The 24,727-nt window shown below is 37.3% G+C and overlaps 1 protein-coding gene across 1 annotated transcript; it reads right to left on the reverse strand.

Moving 5' to 3' along the window:
• Positions 1–561: 561 nt before the first annotated feature.
• HSD17B3 (hydroxysteroid 17-beta dehydrogenase 3) lies at positions 562–24,727 on the reverse strand. Its single transcript, XM_053456730.1, has 11 exons — positions 24,549–24,727; positions 17,051–17,097; positions 12,810–12,885; positions 12,168–12,275; positions 11,360–11,427; positions 8,975–9,010; positions 5,467–5,501; positions 5,112–5,193; positions 2,180–2,245; positions 1,845–1,994; positions 562–696 (listed from the first exon to the last, which is right to left on the reverse strand). Exons 1-11 carry the CDS (start codon positions 24,700–24,702, stop codon positions 604–606), a joined length of 915 nt encoding a protein of 304 aa, XP_053312705.1. The 5' UTR covers positions 24,703–24,727; the 3' UTR covers positions 562–603.

Consider the following 24,727-nt stretch of genomic DNA (forward strand, 5'->3'; position numbering starts at 1 on the left):
TCAGTAAATGCTAAACATACAGAACACATATAATTTTATATTAATAATGAATAGTATTTATTGATAAGTCTTTTGAATTTGCAGTGTGTGGGTACATGTACAGAACATATAATGTACACAGAAGTTTACAGATAGATGTTGATTTGCAAAGCTTTCATTATCCATGGTTTCCTAACAGTATTACTTTTAGAGTAATGCCACAGTATAATTTCACTGCACCGCGCACACAAGGTGTGACACTGAGCAAAAAAATATTGCTGAATATATTGGAAATAACCCGACACCAATAAAATGACATGCGCAATGTGCATGATCTCATGTAAATGTAAAGATATGTTAAAAAAAATGCTGAGTAGAAATAGAGCACACAAATTCACAGGATTCCCTGTTGTGTCTTCAGATTTCGTATGAATCTTTACATTACAGCTGCACACATCACAGACAGGATGTAACATATAGTTTTTTGGTGTGTTATCTCCCTTTAAAAAGTATTCAGAACCACTGTAAATAAATCCCATTCTACATTCTTGCATGGTTTCTCTCAAAATTTGACTTGATGCGTCTTTCATGATGTAAAAATATCCCCGTATGCTCCAGGCTCTTCTATTTGTGTGCATTACTAAATATTTTCAGGAACTGCTCTTGTACGGCAGTGCTATGGATGACACGCAATGGAATGCAATTGATGATGCACCCCTAGGAAAAAATAGAATGGATAATAAAGTAAATAACAAAATTATAGGTGTAGAAAGTACCAATATATATATATATATTGTACCATTAATAGAAATTCTCAATGTGTATTTTTTATAACCCGCCATAACACCTAGCAAGCGCTTGGAAACAGGGCCCTCATCAGATTTTTGTCCTGTGTACTTTAAATTATTTGCATCTATACTGTTTAGACCCCCCCCCCTGGAACTCACGAGCACTGCAGCACTGCAGCTGGCTGGCAGTGAGCATGCATGCAGTAGTGGATGACAGGCCCACTTTAGAAGAGCAGTCAATGCCAAACATTTTATGTATTGAGAAATCCAAGCAAATAAACATGAATTTTCCATGATTCTGCTTACTTTATATTGAAGCTCACGGAGGACAGAATGGGCTGAAGTTTTTTGGGTGGAATTTTTGGAGGTTATTTAAGGGCAGGTGTCATTAGGTTAGGAGCCATCTTGTGTGTCACCCTGCCTTGTGTAGTTTGTCCCACCTCCCTCCCTATTTTTTGTGGGTGGTTAATTTTGTCACAGTCAGAGGCAGAAGCTTACCAGGCATCTAGGTGGTGAATGCTCTGGGGCAGAGCATTTAGTAGCATTTCCCAGCTGGTTCGTAGCTGGTGGTGCTCAGGGCCTCGAGTCTGGGGTTGGGCATCTGGTTATGTCCTTCCCTTGTGTTGGTGGTACCTGGATAGCCTGGTAAGCTTAGGGGTACTTTCTGTTTTTGTTATTTATTCATGTTAATTATTTATGTTATTTATCGATGTTCGGTTTGGTTTTGGTCTAGGTTGAGTGGCAATGGCTTGGTTAAGTAAATCAGCTGTGGCCTTTTCAACCCCACTCTTGGTGTCATGTTAATTATTGAGTAGTTAAATTAGTTGGGTGGGCCTAGCCCGATCATCAAGGGGTCATCATTATTTATGTGATAATTGACATATTCACTCCAAGACATCATGTGACTCTGTTTTGTAGGCTTACATGATGCCTGCATGAGTACAATTCCTAAACTCAACCACAAAGACAAATGTATTGGGTACATATGTAGTACAGAGGTTTCATTTTCTTTTTAGAACTTACCCATGGGTAACAATTTATATCTGCAAAAAAAGACCCATTAGAAAGCAAATTTACCAAAACTTCATGTGCAAGGCAGCCAAAGGTCTCATCTCCAAATTTAACATAATTTAGGGACTGGCGTACAAAGTCAATGGGGGATTTGGTTACAATATCTGTGCTTGGGTTCTTTGTCATTGGAGTGGAAACACCATATGGGGTAATGGCCTGTACAGTGGAAATAAAAAAAATAAACAGATCACACGGCTTTGTATGGTACGAAACCATGATGTTTAAATTAAGAAGAATTAATTTTCAGATATTACATAACGATAAATGACTATACACTTTTGGTAACTAAAAAAACATTAGTGACACTACAAACATGGGCAAAATTTGTAAGATTGCCTTACCTGTATGATTATTCCTTTTGATTTATATTCGGCCTGAAGGGCTCTAGAAAATGTAGTAACAAATGCCTGAAATAATAAATAAAGGTAGGATATTAAAAATAGCCATGGCCAGCAACAAAAAGTTAATAATGGTGCCAGAATAAACATGGTTGATCCATAATACTAGAAAGTGAGCATGTGTTTTCCTCTTGTACTTTATCAGGCTCTTGAGGTCTTGAGATACCAAACTATAGCCTTGAGACATGTATGATCAGAAAAAGCCACATCCTAGCCTTGTGACAAGCATTTGACTTAGGCTCTATATAGGCTTCTATAGGCTATAGTGGTTTCAGAAGGTTCATGGACACCGGCACCTACATACTGCTCGAATGTCAAACATTGTTTTTGCTCTTGTATATTTTCCTTACAAAAGGGGACATCTTTCGTTATTGCTTGCTTAGCAAGCACAAGACCAAATTTAAACAGCTGCTCATAGGTTCTTTTCTTTAAAAGGGCAGTCAATGAACAGTGATGTGTTTATGGTCTCTGCCCTATTGCAGCTCCCCAGACTTACTGAGCAGAGGAGTACCTATTCTTCTGCTGCCAGTCTTTTTGTGTAGAACACAAAACGTGCTCTGCCTTAGTTCACTTGGAAAAAAACACATCAGAGATCTGCAAATGCCTCCATATTAGAACTCTGCTGGTTTCAATGGACAGACTGACCAGGAACAAGCTTAGGACAGAATGCCTCAGGCCTTTTATTCTTAACAAGGTGTGTGAGACCCCTAATATTGACGTTACTATTGCCCAATATATAGGAAAGGCTGGTAGAGATCTAAACATAATTGCCAGGGCATACTCCTGGATATCAGTGATCCTCTGGCAAAAACTGCCAAACTTAATAAGAGCACAGTTGACTCTGTGTTGTGAGAATGAACTAGAAGGGCAATTTGTCTTTTTGCTAATGCTAACACAGCTTTGGCCACTGAATCGTCCTGAGATCCTCAATTGACAAAGATGACTAGATAAGAGCCTGGTCCCTCTGCTCAGGGTGCTCTAGTTGTAGAATATTTTGTTAAAGACTTAGGCAAGTATGGTAACACAATCATGTCTCTTGACAAAGCAAAAACCTCTATGAAAAAGTCCCCCCTCTGGATTTTTCCAAAGGCCAGGAAAGGGAGGAGCTGCTTTTACAGCCATTCAGCCCATCAGACTTGTTGTTGTTGTTGTTGTTGTTGGCTTCTGATTTTTGCCACTTCTGTCTGGACAGTGGAATCACTATGCAGGCGGAATATATTCTATGTCTTTCCAACACAGTAGCTGACTGGAACTCCAGATACTTAGTGGACAACAGCAATTGTAATCTTAATGAAATTCAAATAGACATGTTTGTGTCCTGTATGAGATGTCAACTACCGAGGTTTCTCAGTTGGAAACCAGATCCGGAAGCATTAGTAGTAGATGCTTTCTTCCAAGATTGGACTTGGATGACAAATTACTCTTTTCCTATGTTTGCTATGATTCATTGGGTTCTATTGATAATTAGACTTCAAAGGGCAACAATTGTTTTGATGTCACCAATTTGCCCCCCCCCAGCCACGGTTCCTAAATCTTTTAGAGCTTTCCATAGATTATCCTTAATTATTTCTATCTTTTTCCAGAGATATTAATAAACCCAGTGGGAGAGATTTACCTGCTAATTGCCTCAAAGAATCTTCCTCTGATGGCTTAACTGTTATCAGTACCAACATCTTTCTTGAAAGATTTTCGAGGTCGGCTATGAACATCATCCAAAACATCTGAGCTCCAGGAATCGTTTCCAATTACAGCCTGGAAATTATGGTCTGGCTGGTGCACGGAACCGAATTTGGATCCCATAAACTCACCAGTCATTTTTTGGGGCCATTCCATCAATGAGGGTAACTCTTACTGATACATCAATATATATTGTTCTGCGATCTTCGCTTCTCATGCTTTTGTTGATGCCCTTCCGGTAGGCAAAACAATCTTTGATTTGTAGACTCATGGAAGAGATTCATCTAAAGAAACCCCCCCATTCCTGGATATTCTTTTACTTAGGATGTTAATAAAGTTCTTGATTTCCTTACCCTATGGCCTCATAACAATTCATGGTCTCTAAAGTCTTTCTTTCTTGAAGCAGGTTACGTTATATCTTTAGAGCAGCTGACTGGTCCAGTGAATCAACTTTCAGAAAGGTTTACTTTAAACCAATAGCTTGTGTCTCTACTTCTTTGCTTCTATATTTTTTTTTATGTCCACTATTCCACAAATATTATCACTCCCATTTCTATTTTCTATCAACCCTCCCATACATGTGTCTCTATTTTTTCCTAGGTTAATCAAGTTACTTTCGATTCTCCAAAACCTGGATGATGTTTCCTTTATTTATAATCTGTTTTCCTATGTGATTTGATAGATGGCTCCACTATGTTCACTCAAAGAAGTTTATTCATAACTTTGCTCTTGTTCTTCATTGTTGCATTTTACGTTCCAATAGACTTGCGCACATTTGTTTCATTTTTGGTCCATTCTTTTCAGACAACGGATTTAATTTCTTGCCCTTTCAGGTAGCATTGTTTAGCTCTTTAATTACCATGCCATTTTTGCTGCTGTAGGATACAGTAAAGAAAGTTTTTGTATATTATTGGCCTCCTGTCTTTAATAAAATCTTGAATTTACATCAATCCACTAAAAAATCATCAAATTTCATTTAAATGGGACACTTGGGAGGTATTGAGTTTATCCTATTTTAGGACAGATACCTTGCTTGTTAAACTTACTCTTCCTGGTCACTTATTTTTATGCGTTGGCCTGTCATTGAATTATAAAAGCTGTGAAAAATATGTGATATAATAACGTATTCTTTTTAAAATGTAACAATATATTATTATTATTATTACTACTACTACTACTTAAATAAGACAACACTTACTTTAGAAGCAGAATATATAGCATAGAGCGGACATGGAAAACGGCCAAAAGCGGAAGATATGTTCAAAATAAGACCTTTCTTCCTGAAATAAAACAGGGTAATGTTTATCAGATCAGTCTTCCCCAGTAAATTCATTTTAGTGCCAGTTTAAGATTCTGTAGAACCACTAGGAGTGCAGACACATGCATACGCACAAATACATACACGCAAAACAAACACAAGTCTTTTTATCATTATAGCTTAGGAGGCTACCAGTGCCTGATGGATAAAATGGCACTGCTAACTTTCAAGATTCTTTAGCAGTTTCCTTTTTTAAGTACAATTACAGTAACAATTAGTGCATCAGACACCTTACCGTTCTTCCATTTGCTTTAAAATAATTCTTGTCATCTAAAGATAAAATAAAAAACAGAAATATGTAATTATTCCTACAATAATATACATACAGTATCTCACATAAGTGAGTGAGTACACCCCTAACATTTTTGTAAATATTTTATTATGTCTTTTCATGTGACAACACTGAAGAAATGACACCCTGCTACAATGTAAAGTAGTGAGTGTACACCCTGTATAACAATGTAAATTTGTTAAATTTGGTGTTATCACTCTCCCATACTGGTCACTGGAAGTTCAACATGGCACCTCATGGCAAAGAACTCTCTGAGGATCTGAAAAAAAGAATTGTTACTCTACATAAAGCTTTTATTTACACAAACGTGAGGGGTTTACTCACTTTTGTGAGATACTGTAAATATATATATATCTATATATATATTTATATATTTTTATATATATATATATATATATATATATATATATATATACATATATTAGACTTGTGCACTGCTTTTCGTACAAACTTTATTTCTAACGAAAATTGCAAAATTACAAATCAATTTTGAAGTTTTGAAGACAAACAGTGGTCACACCAAATACCGATTAAGGATTCTCTTCACTCATTGAAAGAGAGTGAGACAGACTGAGATCCTAAACTTCACATACCTTATAATGAGAAACATTATTAATCAATAATGTTTAACTTAACTAAAAGTTATGCCCATGTAACACACTAATAATAGTAAATGTGGTGTATTTTTATATAATTGTTCTACAACTTTATTATATACATATTTTATATACATTTTATACACATCTTCCCACAGGCCCTCTCATTAACATTAGCATAAACAATGATGAGAGATGGTGTTATTCGGATGGAACAACTAATTCCACAGCATATTGGGCATTTTTGCATTAAAATTGGTGCAAAATATTACCATACCATAATTGTAATATGCTAAACAGCATTACAATTTATGTGCTGCTATGGTGATAAGGCCATATTTATACTGCAATTAGAAATCACAATAACAGATGTTAAAACACACTGGTACAAAAGGACAAGAGAGTCCTGCTCTCATGAGCTTACAGTTTATTTGCTGGTTAAGAGGGAAGTGAGACAGGAGAAGAAGACTTCTTGGGAAAAGAAGAGTTGTTTGTAGTGGGGCAACTATGTCTTGAGCTTGCAGATGGCTTATTTAGGACGGTGGTTGAGGGTATTAGAAAGGAGGGCTGTATGTTTCTCTGAATAGGTTGGATTTTAGTAAGCACTTAAAATTAGAATAAGTAGGAGGAAGTCTGGCAGAACGGAGTAGGACATCCAGATATCAAAAAGGAATGAATTTTGGTTGTTTCTTGTGTACATAGATGCCCTAATCTCCCCCCAGTTGAAATTGCATACAAACCATTTTTAATTATTCAATGGCTCATGCTATAAGAGGTTTTAGTATCTTTTGATTTTGATAAATTCTGCTATTAATAATGATATATGCAATGTGTTCTGTCTAGTTTGCAACTTGTTATGTACTGAGATACCTTTTTCAAGTTTCAGTGTTTTTACTAGTCCATTTGAAGTGCAAGACATCAGGCTATCTATACAGATAAATTTGACACCTAGGATTTTATGTGTCTGTTAAATCCAAGTGTAGTTTTGTGCAGTATTCAAATATCAAACATCCATTTGCCAAAAAAATTGACAGGGGGGGAATTTACAACGTTCTGTCCCTGCATAGGCATTGGTAGTTACTATTTCTGTGATCACCATAAAGCCCATCTAGTATTACATTTGGTTTGTGTTCATTTGCAACAAATGCGAGCATAAAAATATCACAGTGACATTTAAAGCATTCGGAACTCATCTGAAGAAGAGACCTCTGGGGTTCAGAAAATATATGTGATGCTTTAGGATTTTCTGTTAGCCTAATAAAAAGTCTTGTCTTGGATTAATACAGCTGTATCCCCTGTTACTTACTTACTTTAAAACAAGGTAGTTACATTAATTAGGCATCAACCAGAAGCATATTTGAATGTTGGCATTAATGTAACTGAACACATTCTGTGTATCTGGTAAAAAAGCCAACATATTTTTGTTCTAAATCAAACATCAATTCGAAAGAAATAATCTTGACTAGGAATGCTCTCTGGAGATGCCTATAATCTGTTCACGTTATGTCAGCATGACCTCACTATTTTTTTTGAAATGTAATCCCTGAAATGTAATTTGAAAAGGAAATCATTGTAATAAATTAAGTTAAAGTACATTTGCTTTCCATCATTAGAAAGATCTGTAAACACATCATTAACAATAGACTTGTGCATTCAGATGCACTCAATTTTAAAGAAATTTGTCAATTTCATTAACTCGTATGAAAACGAGGAGGGATCCCCCACGAATTAAGCCGAAGCTGAGAACTCAGAATTTTCATTTGAAATCCTTTGTTTCTTTAACGCTCTCTCACACTCTCATTAGCACTCGCTCTGATCCTACCTTCTCCACCAACCAATCCCTTGTTAGTGTCTCCTTGCCCTGTAGCTCAGCTTCTTTTCTTGCATCTTCTTGTTCTTCTTTCTTCGTCCGCTTCACTGTGGACATGGTCCTCCGGTGAACTTCGGCATAATGGCAGGAGGGCATAGAGAGGCCACAATAATGTAAACACTTTCACTGAGAAACAGAAGGATTTCTGCACCTCTCTTTCTCCAGGAATATATCTGCATTATTCTGGCCTCTCTGAAATGGCTTATGTGCTTGCACCAAGTGCCTAATCATATAATTAATCTCTTGGTACAAGCACAAAATGCATAAGGAATTTGTTGTACTGCTTTCTTGCTGTTGCCTTTATGAAATACATTTTCAAAGGAATATTGTTGCTGTTTATTTTTCATGAAAGGAATTGTCTGCCAAACCTATTTTATTGTGTTTCAAATGACAATTTGTATGCCCTAGTAATCTACTGGCTCAAAACATACTTGGCAGATAGCACACCCAATGTGCACCATCCATTGCTGTCCGACACACATTTACCAAAAGGGACTACACAGAAATCCCATAAACGGAGAACCAAAAAGTATCTGATGCACAAATGATCCCTAAAGCTCAAATGACTCTAGGCTACCTGGTGGCTTTATGTAATACTGCAGGTACAATGCATCTGCTGATGGCTATGGAGGCAGTTCACCTCCTGGGTGATCAGGCTCCCCAGTGTGCTGCTGCTGCTCAATGGGCCAGTTACAGAAGAAATATCTGATCTCCCCAGCTGGCCCATTTACACTATAGAGAATGCATTAAAAGACACTGCACGCCTTAAAGGCACAGAACATGGTGTCATACCCCGGTGCCCTGTATAAAGCTGACGGCTGGGACGCCGCCCTGGGTCAGAACTAGAGCAGCGCTACAGGTAAATAAACCACGGTGTTCAGCTAGACAGTCATCAAGGTTTAAAGTACAAATCAGTATATTAAATGATGCCAGTGTTCTATCTAATAGTTTCAAGCAGATAACCACAAAATTAACTATGGCATACCTTCACAGTTGACGTGATGTTGCAATTAATCAGATTCTGGAAGTAAAAGAAAAACAAATAAGGTTATCACTTGAAATTAACTTTGCAAAAGTTGATCTTTTAGCTGTTTGGTGGTCAAAAAGCATGCTCTATATGTTACTATGAGGATATGTAATTTCAGGATGGGTATTGCATGTGCTGTTTCAAACTATACAGATTTTTTTTCTGGCAAATCAGAAACTGCACTATTATATGAGAAGAAGAAGAAGAAAGATTATACAGAATGTTCTATGAGGAATTTTCACTTCAGTAAGTTCTGTGCATGACATCTAAATGTAATGGAAAATTACGCTCAAGCCATCATACATACCTTAATGCATATGAGCTCACCCCTCCGCCACTGGCATAACTACAGGGGTCTCTAGGAGGCCCAGTGTGACCCCTGCGACCCCTTCTTCCTGTCTCCCCGTGCCAGTTCAAAATATTTTTGAAAGGGCCTTTCCGACCTGGACCGCACCAATCCAGGTCGGATTTGAACTGGCACGGGGAGACAGGTGCATATTGGGGTCATGTAACATCACGTGACTCCGCAGTGAAACCGAGGCTGCTTGCACAGTGTGCGCCGAGCAGCCAGAGAGAAAGCTGTAGGAGCAGTGAGAGGTAAGCCGGGGCAGGAGAGATGTGTGTATATGTGTTTATATATATATATATATATATATATATATATGCATGTGTGTGATCATGGATGTGTACTTGTGTGTGTCAGCATGGATGTGCACTTGTGTGTGTTTGAGCATGGATGTGCACATGTGTGTGTGTGAGCATGGATGTGTACTTGTGTGTGTGTGTGATCATGGATCTGGACTTGCGTGTGTGTGAGATCATGGATGTGGACTTGTATGTGCGAGCATGCATGTGTACTTGTGTGTTTGTGTGAGCATGGATGTGTGATTGTGTAAGGGGGGCAATTTTTACCACCAGGGCCCAGTGGTTTCTTGTTATGCCCCTGCCCACTGCCCAGCTATTTCCTTTGCTGGCCAAACACATCTTCTGACACTTGATATACTTACCAACAGTCAGCTCCAGTGCTGGCTGGATGAGCATTCCAGAGAGATCTAATGAGACCCCCATGTTCATGCCCAGAAACTGCTCCCATTCAATTCAAGAGTTCAACTAACCAGTCAAGGGAGCAAACTGTTGAATGGAGGGGGAATTCTGCTGCAGCTCTGGAGTTGCTGCTTCTCACTAAAGTAAGTATTTTATTTTATATATTTTTGTTGCAGGTTAAATGGATGCTCATGAGAAAACATACATGTGGTTGTAATGGATAAACTAATAACTTGAAATAAAAACATGTAAAACCAATTTTGGATACAAATATATAATACGAGGCCTACCAAACAGGTGTAAGCAAATACAGTGTATTGGCTGTACAAAAAACAAGAACTGTCTGCGGCATGCTTACACCTGTTTGGTAGGCCTCATATTACACATTTGTATTATTTGAGCCTGAGACTAGCTTAGCGCACCGACATTTTTTCTTTTCCCAGTTTGCACATATTTGAGGTTGTTGGCTCCTCATCAGTCTGGTTGCAGCTTGCTGTCCAGGGGTTAATAGGGAGGAGGTTTAATTGCACCTCCCCCAACACATTAATAAGGTTTTGGTAGCAGTATAAACTGCTTTGTGTGCCCACTAAGCAGGAGGTGAGAGTCGGTTCTCACCCTATTGAGAGTGTGCCTTGACGTGGCGGGTGAGCTTAATTATGCTCAGACAGCGCAAACAATTTTTGTTTATATATATATATATATATATATATATATATATATATATATATACATACACACACACACACACACACACCTTTTTTATTATTGGGAGGGAGTGTGCGCCCTGTTCAACAGCTCCTCCATCATGCCATCGGCTCTCCTGCAAAGCTGTTGTTCACCAGACTCTAATAAGGTCAGTACAGACACCTGTTTGCCTAAGGCAATGCAAAGCACTGTTTTAATAACCTATTTATATAGTTGCTCAGCGAGAGCTAGTTGTGATACACAAGCGAGAAATTGCGCAAGAGCAACCAAAACTTTCTTGTTGCATAAGCTTTTTTATATATATAACATTTGCATTTATAAACCCTACCTAATACAACATTGGTGACCTTCACCTGACCTCTTCCTATCCCCACCACATGTCGCCCTGTACAGTTGGTATCAGGGCTTTCCAAAGTACATATAGACAGTACATATGCATTCACTGTTCGAGAGGCTGCCTGTGACACTGGAGTTTTCCTGTAATTGTTACATTAAAAGTACAAAGATGAGGATCCCATTTTACATAGCTTGTAAAATATGTATTATCTAAAGTATATTTAAAACTATAGACTGATATATCTCTGAATCGCCTACCTTGTCATTGTCTGGTCCACTAAGAAAACGGCATGGGTCAGGGTTATGAAGCATTCCAACATTGTTAACTGAATGAAAGGTAACAAACTCATATTTAAGTATACCACAGAATTATTTTGCCTTTACAAACCTATAGCTAACAAATTATACAATTAACGTTATATAAAAGTAACATTTGGAAATGATCATAAAAGAGGAGGGAGTGAGTATTGCCCTGTTACTCGCATAGTGCCTGCCTCCTGACAGCTGGTGTGGGTATTAACATTCCACCAGTGATTTTCCCACTTGTGGCAGTGGTCCTTTATGAAACCATTGGTATCCCATCCACGCCATCGAAGCTTATGAACGCGCTCCCCATTTTTGTATGGTGCCCTCTGTCTGACCCAAAATATATTTCCTGGAGATGCTACTGATCACATCTTCATAACTATCATACTGGTTTTAATAATGACATTCGGGACTGATCAACTAAACACTTCCTAAGAAAAGAGAATATGATCTCACACAAAAACTGCATTAAAAGACCTGTTTCGATCTAAGGATACACTACGGCTTAAGTCAAGAGTGGCAGACTCAGGTATTCTATGACATACTGCCTTATTAACCATTCTCCTGGATGTAGACTATTTTGTCCTAGGGCATTTTGAGATTTCCTTTTAAAATATATTTACTATTTGGAGGGCGGTGCATCAATACAATGACTCAGAATTGCATTATGAGAATTCTCACAATCTTTTTTTTACAAGTAAATATTGGTTATAATGTAGCATATGTTTTGGTGGCAAAAGTTCCCAAAATCACACCTTACCCAGAACTCCAACCTCCAGACCTTTTAGATTTTCATTAATGTGTTCATAAATGTTATTGTTTGTGAAGTCAGCTTGTATGATCTTGACATGTCTTCCTGTAGACTGTTCTGTTCAATATATAAATAAAATCACAAAGCATCTCATGATCATAAAGACATTAGATTTAGATTACAACACCACATAATTCAACTGAAAGTGACCAGGTGCCACCAAATATAGACAGCAAGGCCAATTGTGGACATCAGATTTCCGACCACCCCATGTCTGCTGAGTCTGGACACCAGGCTATGATGTCGTTGCACGTAGCTGAGGAAGCATTCTGTGCAGAGGCAACTACCAAAACTTGACTAAATCACCAGGGGTAAAATATAATAAAAATGGAAAGTATGTTTTACTGTGTGTTATTATATACAAAAGTGCAGTTATAAGAAAGATAGGGCTAAATACTAATGGTCAGCAGATATCAGAGACCCTTGGCTCCCCCATGACTAACTGCATGGCAAATCCATTAACATAAATTGATGGTTGTGATTGTTTCAATAAAATGCATATCTTTCATCTTACTTATAACATATCCACAAAGTAATATGTGAGGAACCACTAATAAGACAAGAGATTCACTAATGGCTTTAAAATCTTACCAATTTCCTTGGCAACTCTTTGCATTTTTTCAAGAGTTCGGCTGATCATCACAATATTCATGCCACGATTGGCAAGCTAGAAAAATAAATTGTACACAAGTATTTCTGCTTTAATATTCTTGAGATAAGACATTATTGGTCAGAATAATAAATGCATTTTAATTAACATGCATAAAAACATAGACTTTGAAGGCAGATAAAAACTATTCAGCACATCTAGCCTGCCCTATTTTTTCCTGCTGTAATTACTACTGTTTCTATTATTAATTATGATTTGTCAGCCTAAGCATAGTTTAGCCTTATTGGGGCCATACCTTATGTGTGTTCAATTGAATTCCCAATCACTTCTGTAGCAAACACAGGGGAAATATATTTAGCAGCAGTGTGTTCTTTTCCACATTGGCTACTTGAAACAAAGTAGGAATGGGCCCAGGAAGGAGGTATCAACAATATGTGGGGGGTGAGGGTGCCAGGCTTCCCCCTGTGACACTCATCAGGGGGGTGGTACCAGAGCCAGCCCCTTCAGAGACAGATTATACTGTCCACCAATAGAGGCTCAGGGATCTCCCTCTAACCGGCCCAATATCAAAGGATCGGGACCTCTGTATCCTGCTTTCTTGTGATATTCGCCGGCTTTTGATGATGTTATATCCCTTCCATTCGGCACTGAAGCCATGCACACTGCGGTTATTCAGAAAACAAAGATAGAAGAGGAGGAAGAAGAAGGAGAGCTGCAGAAAAGGAGACACAGGAAAGGTAGGGAGGCATTGTCAGACTGTGAGAAAGCCTGAGTTAGAGTGTGATGGGGTTATGCTGTACCATTTTCTGTGTCTGGCTCCAGTATATAGTAATAGGAGTGTTTGCTGTACCATGTCAATGTCTTGCTTCATATGTTTTGATGGGAGTTATACTGTATCACCATCAACGTCTGGCTTTGTATATAGCAATGGGAGTTATGCTGTATCACCATTAATGTCCGGCTTCATAGTTAGTGATGGGAGTTATACTGTACCACTGTCAATGCCTAGCTCAGTATATAGTGATGGGAGTTATGCTGTACCACTGTTTGTGTTCTTTGTTATTATAAAAAGCCATTTTATCTGTTCAGTGTTATTTATTTAAACTTCTTTAATATGTTTTATTTTTTGTATTTCTAGTTTTTTCCAGTTTTCCATCAGTCATACAGTTAAAAAATTTTTGCAATCAATATTCTTGCAAACATTACATTTTTTGTAGGTGTTATTACATTTTAAAGTGTGGGTACTACGTATATGATCCGCCCAGGGTGCCAAATATATAGGTACACCCCTGCCAACTATACAGATGTTTGGTAAACAATGTTATTGCCATTTAATTAAAAAAAGCATTTTATTATCCAATATATGTTGTATATGTGTGTACAATATTTACCTAATTTTATACATAACAACATAATGTTACATAGGTAACCCAAACAATCACTCAGAACATGTATTTTTAATTTGTGCCTTAGGGCCTTTTTACGATCGTGTACTTTAGCTGAGTGCATCAGTACATTTATGTAAGCAAAGAAATATTTGACCTAGACCTAAAACACATGCCAATAAAGAAGCCCCAGGTTTGCCAAGTGAGCTCAGACTGAGAAGACAGCCTTTACACCATGTAAGGCTCCTACCCACTAATCTGTTCCTGTAAGACTGCTTAAGAAGTATGAAAGGAATGATAACAAGTGAATCACTGTGAAGAGTTTGAACTTGGCTAATGGCAAATAAAACACTTTTTATAAGTCATATTATATTCCGTTTAACCTTTTTGGTACCAGGGAATGTGCTATACATTGGACTATTTGCAGGTGGACGTGAATCTTTGTTCAACTTTTAGAGGCACAAGCCTCAGATGCTTACATTTCACCTCCATGGGGTGAGTTTATTTACTGATTCAGGGCAGCTCTTTGGTAGGGGCCAGCAGGTCTTCCTCTTCAGGCCCTAAACATTGGGGGGAGTACAATGCCACTGCTTACTGCTCTCCCTCATGTGCATTTTTTTTCCAGGGATGAGGTAATTTTCCAGCAATAAACTTATCTCAGATCTGCAGAGACCATTAATGTGATCCCCACGCATCCCTTCCTAAGGGTTTGTTTCTTGCCTCAGGCCAGGCAAATCATTAAGGTAGCAATGCACTAAACCATCAATTTGCAGTGGTGTTGAAAATGGTGTAGGAAAATGATAGGTGGGCCACAGGGTCTGATTAACAATGGGTCGAAAATATCAGACAGATTCCATTTCTGGAGTATGGTCAGTAATTGCAGAGGAAGCTTCCTTTCTGTCATATGAGTATTAACCAGTAATAAGCTGCTTTTTAGTGACATGCTGCAGTCATTAAAAGTGAAAGCTACATGGCTCTCTGCTTGTGAAGAAAACAAGGATTAGAGTTATGTCAGGATTCCCCCTCAACAGCAGCGGCCATAGGCATCAGAGAAGCAGAGATACAGCATTTCATCCCCAGTCTGTTTCTGTGTGTTATGGAGAACCAGTCAAGGTGAATTTCTCCTGGACAATAAAAGATCACACTTTAAACGGTATAGTTAACTTGCTTGTTATTTCCAGCCAACATTGGCTAATCCAACCCTATCGACTGATTCTACTTCCACTGGCCAGGTTTTTCCTCCTCTTACTATCAGTATGGAAATGGGAGATCCATGGACCAGAATACATAGGCTGTCCCAACTACCGTGTTTCCCCGATAGTAAGACACCCCCGATAGTAAGACGTATCGGGGGTTTCAGAGGGGTCGGCTAATATAAGCCGTACCCCGAAAGTAAGACATATGTCTTACTTTCGGGGAAACACGGGGGATTTGCCGGGTCCGCCACTCTAAGGGGCCGGGAAGTCCCCACCAAGGCCGGCCTTACGTGTCTGCGGCCGCACAGGATTTAAATTAAAACATCGGGGGGTTTTTTTAACTTTATTTAACATCCTCCATGTTAAATAAAGTTTTTTTAACTTTATTTAACATGGAGGATGTTAAATAAAGTTGAAAAAAACCCCCGATGTTTTTATTTAAACCCTGTGCGGCCGCAGACCCCTAAGGCCGGCCCCTTAGAGCAGGGCCGACCTTTGGGGTGTGCGACCGCACAGGGCGCCACACTCCAGGGGGTGCCAACCTGCGGCACCCGGCACCCCTCCAGAGACGGACAGTAATGTCCGCCGCTGGAGGAGCAGGCTCGCAAGGGAGCGGTATCGGAGGTCTTTAACAGACCTCCGGCTCCCTTGAGTGATTTTAAGCCGGGTTCAACCCGGCTTAAAATCACTCAAGGGAGCCGGAGGTCTGTTAATGACCTCCGATACCGCTCCCTTGTGATCTGCGCGGCAACAGCTGTTGTGCGCCGGGGTTTCTTGTCAGATCCCCGCGCCCACCGCTGTCCGTGCCCTCTGAACCAGGAAGAAGACAGAACTGAAGAAGAGGAGCGAAGAGGAGGAAAAGAAGCTGAAAGAAGAAAGGAAAGGTAGGAAAGAATTAAGTGAGAGTGGATTGGTGTATATGTGTGTGGATTAGTGTATATGTGTGTGGATTTGTGTATACGTGTGGATTTGTGTATATGTGTATGGATTGGTATACGTGTGGATTGGTAGGTGTGTTGATTGGTAAGTGTGTGAGAGTGATGGGTGTTATGCTGTACCATTTCCAATGTCTTTTTCATGATCTAATTATGCTCTAAAAGTACATCATAACTCCCATCACTCTCAATTTTTTCCCAATATAAGACATACCCCGAAAGTAAGACATAGTGGGGCTTTTAGGGATAAAAAGAAAGTAAGACACTGTCTTACTTTCGGGGAAACACGGTACAATGTGTAATCTGACATCAAGATATGATAAAAATAAGACATGATAAGAATATGCCCTCCTGCTACAGAGCTACATTACAAAGTGTAACATATAATAAACCATAATGCCTGAATACAAATAGAAATCAATAACATCATAATGGAAGCTATACTAAATGTTGTGCAACCACACAATAATTATGCTAATCAGCTTTCATTGACTTTGAAGAGCAAATCTTATTGGCTCCTTTAAATTGTGTGATTATTATTTCAAAAACAAAGTCCATCCAAAGTAATTAAAAGAAACATGAGTATTATCAAAAAATTACATAACTGAATTTTTGGAAGAAAATTACTCATCAAGGGTGATAAAGGGTAGCAGCACAAATGATTTTTTTGGAAAGACAAAATTATGTTCGCTTATATTTTCCTTACCTCGACTGCATATGCTTTACCAATGCCATCTCCAGCTCCAGTCACAACTGAAAAACCAAAATATATTGTTTTTTTATTATAATATAATCATAACCACATTATGTAGTGTGGAATACATGGATATATGTACTCATTTACAGGCAAAAGTTTCTAATCCAGTGTTACATTAGGATCATTAAATTATCATGGCACGTAATCAATCATAACATATTCATATTTTTATTTCACTATGCATTACATGAGTGTAAAGAACTTGGTGCAATCTTCATTGTTCGGCAGCTGTCCATAGTTCTGAAGCAATCACAACTTCCATTACCGTATTTAAGCAACATATCTACTGGAAATAATGAAATATATAGAATGATATTCTTTTATTTGCATGTTGTATTATGTCACATGTACTAGGTTTTTGTTAAAACAAATTTGGTTTAAAACATTTATGAATGTATAATACCATCTTGGTTGCGAACAGGTTTCCAAAAATATCTGCTTTGTTTAGAATTGTCTAAAACACAAGTGAATATATTATAGTTGAAATGTCCCAGAAGGCAATATTAATTATAGTTTTCAAATTCTGCAGAATCCTCCCATATGCATTTGCCGTGCAGGATATGTGTGTGTTTGCCCAAACACATTGTGTGAAACAGGACGTACTTACCGCCAGTCAGCTCTAGGAGGGTCTAACAAGACCCTTGTATGAATGTGTGGAAAACATTCCAATTGATTTCAATCGGATAACTTTCCTGCCTCTGATTGGTTTTAAGCAGCCAATAAGTGTCATGAGATGTTGGACCATGAAGAGAAAGGGGAGCTGCAGCTTCTCTCTGTGGTAGGAAGTTTTTCCTGAGTTTAATAAAGGAATGAATATCCCATCCAACTATAAAGACACTGCCAATGTGATTAATTAGCAAGTAAATAGATGAGCACATTGCAAGTAAAACACACACAACATTTACATAAATAAACATTCATGACATTCATGATTCGCATTCTTTATACCAGTACCGGAACACGCTCAAAATCGTTTGAGCGTTTTGCCTATCGTTCAAGATGTTGAGTAACATGTGCATTCGTTAAAACATGATGTTCTTATTTGTGGAAAATGGTAAAATCTCTGAATTCCTCTCACAAAATAATTGGCACAAACCACATTTAAGAATGATGCAAAACAGCTTAAGAATAAACTAAATCAATAGAGAAATTGGCATAGCATGCAAGCCTTTTGTCTCCCATTACTGAAAAGAAAGTCATCCTGGGAAAAGGTCCAGGAGAAGACCAAATTTTAAGTAGACTCTTAAGCCACAGATCTAAGGAAGTTAAAGAATTTTTTATGAACAATACTTTTTTACTGAATATAAAAAAAGTATATTTTGGGGCATATCAAAGGGTTACTTTTGATACCTAACCAGATATCCCACCTACCTCTCTTAAGATTGGAAACATAATCAAAACGTGAAGTGTATGGATGAATATTTTCCAAGTTCCAAAAATTCTGTAAGAACCAGACCGTCTAGTCTGACACCAGGGAGCCATCTGATTGAAAATATTTTGATTCTAAGGATATTTTATAAAAATAACGTCAACCTGGTCCAATACAGAATGATCATCCCCTTAATACTAATGTCTATATATATATCGTAGATGTCTAGTGTCTCCAAATATATATATATATATTACTATATGTTAATGATTTATAAAGGTACCTAAAACATTATTTTCTGGAAAATAATCCTGTAATGTTACGTTTCACGTGTATTCATCAGACCAAAATAAAAATACCAAAAGTTAAAGAATGACACTTTAGAATAATCCATATTTTCACTGACACAAAGGGTTGAAAAAACAGAGCAAGATGTAGAAGAGATGCATAATAGGAACCGTTAGGGGTTGATCCTGAATCCATTTCTTTTTTTCTCATCAGCTTCAGTCCAATGAGCAGATTCCAAGGGTCTTATAGCCTGGAACCAACTGTAATATGATTTAATGACTGCTGATCATCCTGATTTTTCTCTCTCAAAGATTTAACTTGTAACTATATTCACAGTCTAATTCTAAAGGACTATTATTAGAAACATTTGGAAGCTCTTACCAGGACACTACAATAGTTTGCGGTAGATTATTCTTAACAGATGGGGACTTAAAGGTAAGAAGATCAGGAGAGAAAAAAAAAACTTGTAATTGGGTAAAATTAGGAAGAGTGGAAAAAAAGAACAACACTTCCAGGATACCATTCACTTACAGAAAATGGCTATATGAAGTGGAATTAAAGACAAAAGTAACAAATGACATACAGGGAGTACACGTGAATCCATATAAGGACATATATGTCCTTAAATAAAGTCAGGCTAACAGTTTTACCATAGAAAAGCGTATTGTCCTGTTTTTCTGCTTCTACTGTCCTGGTCACTGTGACATGTTTTACTCCATTTATTTGCACTGCTTATTTGTTTTTTGAGCAATGGGGATTTTTGTACTTTTCCTATAGTTAAACCTTTTTTTATTATCCCACATATTAACACTCTGTGATCTGCTGTTAAGCAATTGCAGTTATGCTGTCTGACGTTTAGCAACCTGAGTGATAATACCACCCAAATAGCATGTTATATTTACACAGAGCTTATTAGGGCCACAATCACAAGAGAACACACATTCATAAATCCATACTTCACACCATGTGGGGGACAGAGGTTCCTACTACCTGACTGCATAGTATGAACGAGCATATATTCACCTCCCAAGTTGATAGCTGTCATGTTCAGTTTCGTGGGACAAATAGATCTGATTCCATATGCTCTCTATTTCGGTCTGTGTTTTTTTTTTTTAATTCTTCTCATTCACAGGAAGAATCAGTAAGAAAAATCTACTATCATTTCACCGACTGAAGAGCAATACTTATTTCCCATTCATTTCTTAATTTCCTATACTTCTTCCTGCTACTAAAATCTTGTTGCTAGATAATATCCAGAAGCAAAACTGAAGGGAAGTTCTGTACTAACGGCACAAAACAATCTTTATAAATTAAAATGTAGCTTAAACTTAAAGGGAAACAACTCATAGATCATATATTACAATGCAAGGTACATTTAAAAGAACATTGAAACTATTTGTTTTTGTGGCCTAAAATGTGTAAATTGACAGCCGTAACTCAAAAAATAGCATAGGACTTGGTGCTAAGGGTTGCAGAAGAAGGCTATACATAGCTTCACTTGTGTTGTTGAGATTAATTTGTGTTAACTTAGTTTGCATGGGATATCAGTGATCAAGTGGGAAACCTACACAAAGCCTTTTCTACACAAGTGACAGCAAGATAGGGTGACTTGGTTCCTTCGATAATCCCTCCAAGTGGTCATAGCCTGTAGCAGTCCAACTGTACATGCAGACATACCTCTGGTTGTCAGATAATTTGATGAAGCTATTGAATGTACAAAGTGTATAAATCCTTTTCATTTCAGAATATTATTTTTCAGGATGCCATTAGGGGGTAAAACCATGAGTTGCATGGGACCCAGGCTCTGAAGGGGCTCCCACAGTCCCACACAAGTGTATGCTCCCTGTATCCATATATTAAATACCCATACACTGTACTTCTTTACCATGGGGACTTTGGGCATATTTTAACAGGGTGGCGGTCTGGTTCCTAAGTTGATATTGAGCCTGAACATTTTTTGATGGTGGTCCAGACTGTTTTTCTTTTTTTTATTTATTTTTTATTTTTTTCAGTTAATTTTTATTGAAAGGTTTTCCAGATAACAGATAAGTATAACTATTAAGATAGGAATACAGAAAAAGAGAAAAAAAAGGGAGGGGTTCAGCTACTTACAATAGTTAATGTAAATTTTTCATATATACTGTAGTACATCCACATGAGAGTATAATGAGATGTACAATCACAAGGTACAATCTTAATATATCACAGTTGAACTTAGAAAATGACACAATACACTTCTCTTTTTCCTTTTTTTCCTAAGTAGAGTCCCAGTCTGACCTAAATTTGTTACGAAGCTTCCTATCAAATTCATCCAGACTGTTTTTCAAGAGTAAAAATAACGGAAGAGATTTCTGTGTCCTCCTAGCCATGCTATACCCCATGACAATGACAAAGACATGACAACACCTACTCTAGTCCCAGTACTCATAAACATCACCTAAGTGTGGAAGATTTTCTCATAGATGCGTGCTCTGTGTTTCTTTAATTGTGTAACGTTCAGTTCTTTCCGTCTTAAGGAAAACACACACACTTTTACAAAGAGAATAATTAAGAAAAAATCCTGCATCGCATACAAAACAGACTTCTTTTTACTGCCTGTCAACAGCTGGAGTGACGGTTTTAAGAAAAAAAAAGAGTGACAGTATGAATACATGAAAGAAAGAAGAGAAATTATAATTATTGCCATATGAGAAGAAATGCCAATCTCACATTGGAATTACATCACATTTGTATTATTTTGGTGACAAAATATTTCTGGATGGATAAGCTCATTTAATAGTGTTTTCTGGGGAACATCTGCTAGTTGAGTCACAAACCCATATGTTTTAGCTCAGTAGATAACTTGATTGGTCACAGCAAGAATCCTTAACTGAAGCAATGTCAGGTTCAACCATGTTGGCTCTATGATTTAACAGAGGACTTGTCTCCATCGATGGCCTCATTGTAAAGTGCTTATGAGATCTCTGTTGCTGACAATGCACTGAAATTTTCGGGATTCCAAATTGAGAAATCAAAGGCCATCGCAACTTCACTTTAATAGGATTTCTGAATTATTATTATTATCTTTTATTTATATAGCGCCAACAGTTTACGCAGCGCTTAATACAATACATATATTCAAGGGGTATGACAAGACAAGAATTGACAGACTAAGACAAACCGATACATTTGGTGGAGAGAGCCCTGCTCGCAATCTTACAATCTAGAAGGAAATGGGGTGACAAACATAAGGCATAGAGAAAGGGTGAGGGGTAGTGTGGTGGTTGTATCGATGACAAGGAAGTTCTAGCAGCTAAAATGGTGCGGCTTCTCTGAAGAAGTGGGTTTTTAGATGTTTCTTGAATGTCGGGAGGGAGGGTGAATGCTGAAGGTTCCTTGGGAGTAGATTCTAAATAAATGTAACTGTGATTATTAAATCCTGTGCTTAATATTTACATGGTGTTAATTACATACTGAATTGTATAGTTTAAGAGCTTAAAAAATTAAAACTACCCCCCCTTGGGAAATTCACAACATGCCTATAACTAGCATCATCAATCACAAAGCTTTGGTGCCCTGTAAAGCTTAGCACATAGTAATATTCTCTTTAAACGCCTTAATGGAAGATTAAAAAGTAATAACGATGTGAGGCATACTATCGAATACACATGTATACATGTTAGCCATTTTTTATATTTCCTGCCTCTGTTCCATCTACAACACTTGTGATTTTAGGGAAAAATCGAAGACATAGGGATCGATGCAGCCGTCTTTATTTCTATCTGGAATGTAAAACAGCCCACAATTAAATATTTATGTTGATTAAAATAGATTGAACTTTAATACTTGTAACAGATGCAATTTTCATAGAGGTACCAACTCCCCTTGTGACCTGCTGAGGCAAACTAGAAGTTGAGAAGTTGAGCTGTGCCAAGATCAAGTTCTTATTCTAAACAGAAGTCTTATCTAACCACTATTTTAAGTGGCTTTCCAGGGAAGGGCTGGTAAGGAGAGCAACTGCTCCACATGCTGTTTTACAGATTCTAGGCCACTATCTTTAGTGTAATGCAAATATAGCCACCAGTACGTCTAAAATAACAAGGGCTTTATGTAGCATTTACACCCTGACTGGATCCTTATTATACTAACCTTATGGGTTTACAATACAGTTGCCTTTGGTAAAAGGCAATTTTAAAATCCATTGCCTTCCACTTTTTTTTTAGATCCTCTCCTCTCAATTGTCCTTTTTTTAATCTTTGGTTTACATTTTTTTCTTGGATTGTTTTTTTTTCCAGATCTTCCAGTGATTTTGTGCCACATAAAACAAATTATTGTAAAACTACCATAATGACTTCTTTATCTTCTCATTGTCTACATGGAAGAATTTCCATTCTTGCAGTCGCCTATTCCACTTTATTGTGGTATACCCAGGGCTCCAAAACTTAGTTTACAATTATAGCAATGCAACAAGACTTGTATATAGTACTATGGTAGGAATGTATTGAAGGACTATCATACAGAATACACCAGTTACATTATAAAAAGCAATTGGTTTTATCAATCTACCAGGTATAATGTAATATTATCATATAAGAATAATAATAATAATAATAATAATCTGGGTTTTATAATTTACAAAGCAAAATACACTGCATTATACATTTCCAATAACCAATTCAGGGTTTTATGGTGTTGTTTATACATGTCTAAAATAAAACTTCTTATAAGGAATACAATTTAATAAAATAATTAATAGATTTTTCGGAGCTGTTGAAGCAATCCCTTGTGTTTTGTCTGTGTTTCTTTCTTTCCCTTTACAAACCTGGAGGCAGTAACACACTAGCATGTGCTCAAAGGTATCCTACTATATCAATCGCATTTGAATGTAAACTTTATATGACAATGGTATTGGAACATATCTGCTCACTAAGTCACAATCATTAAAGATGGATAAAGTATTATATCTGTAATACAACATCATTTGTAACACAAGGTAGGATGCTGGTACTATAAGACTGTACCCATAGAGAAACATTACATCCTCACCATAGTTATTCACAGAACCCGTGAAGTTGTTAAAGCCCCTGTTCATATGTTGTATTGTATATAATGTCCACTGATTTAGAAAGTTATCAAACACTTATATTTCCCACAATTTTTGAAATGTAAATATTTTGCTTGATTGCACTAGCCCTTGCGTTACATGGGACAGGTTCCCATACTGACTTGTATCATTTCAACACAATAATTCTCAGATTCACTACATTAAAAATCTTTTAGCAAACTACTGCTATATTATTGGGATTATTATAAAAGTGCTTAGAATTTATTTTATATTTTGTTCCCTTAACAGTTTGCTACACCCATTCTGAAGAATACACTCACCCCTCACAACTTGTATCTGAACCAAAAAAATAATACCAAATACTGTTTTAAATGCTTTTTAAGTTTTTTTTTGTTTTTTTTTTTAACCAAAATAGCTACGAATTACCTTTCAAAATACCTTTTGAAAGTTCTATTTTAAAATACAAGCACATTCAAGGTTAATATGAGGTTATGATAACTTGCATCTTCAATACTTTTAGAGAAAAGAACTGATTTAAATTGCATCAGAGATGAAAGGGAATATTATACATTATATATATATGAATATTGCTTCCATTTTAATAAATACTGGAAGGTGAAATGTTAGATTAGTTATCATAAAGTACAAAAAATTATTATTTGGGAAATAAAACAAATATCTACATTTACTGATTTGTTTTTGGTTTTTTTTTACAAATGACAGATTATAATGATTTATCACATTACCTGCCCATTCTCCCATTGAACGAAAAAAACAGAGAGGTAAGGATCCCCACAGATGTGGAAACAGGTACTTTATAAATCCCAAAAACTGCAGGGCAAGTTTAATGCAAAAGAGGAGTCCCAGGACAGAGAAGAACTGCTGTGTGATCAGCTCCATGACAGCAGATGCAGGGATGAGTAGT

Source organism: Spea bombifrons, chromosome 1 (assembly GCF_027358695.1).
Source record: "Spea bombifrons isolate aSpeBom1 chromosome 1, aSpeBom1.2.pri, whole genome shotgun sequence".
In the NCBI taxonomy this organism is placed as follows: Eukaryota; Metazoa; Chordata; class Amphibia; order Anura; family Pelobatidae; genus Spea; species Spea bombifrons.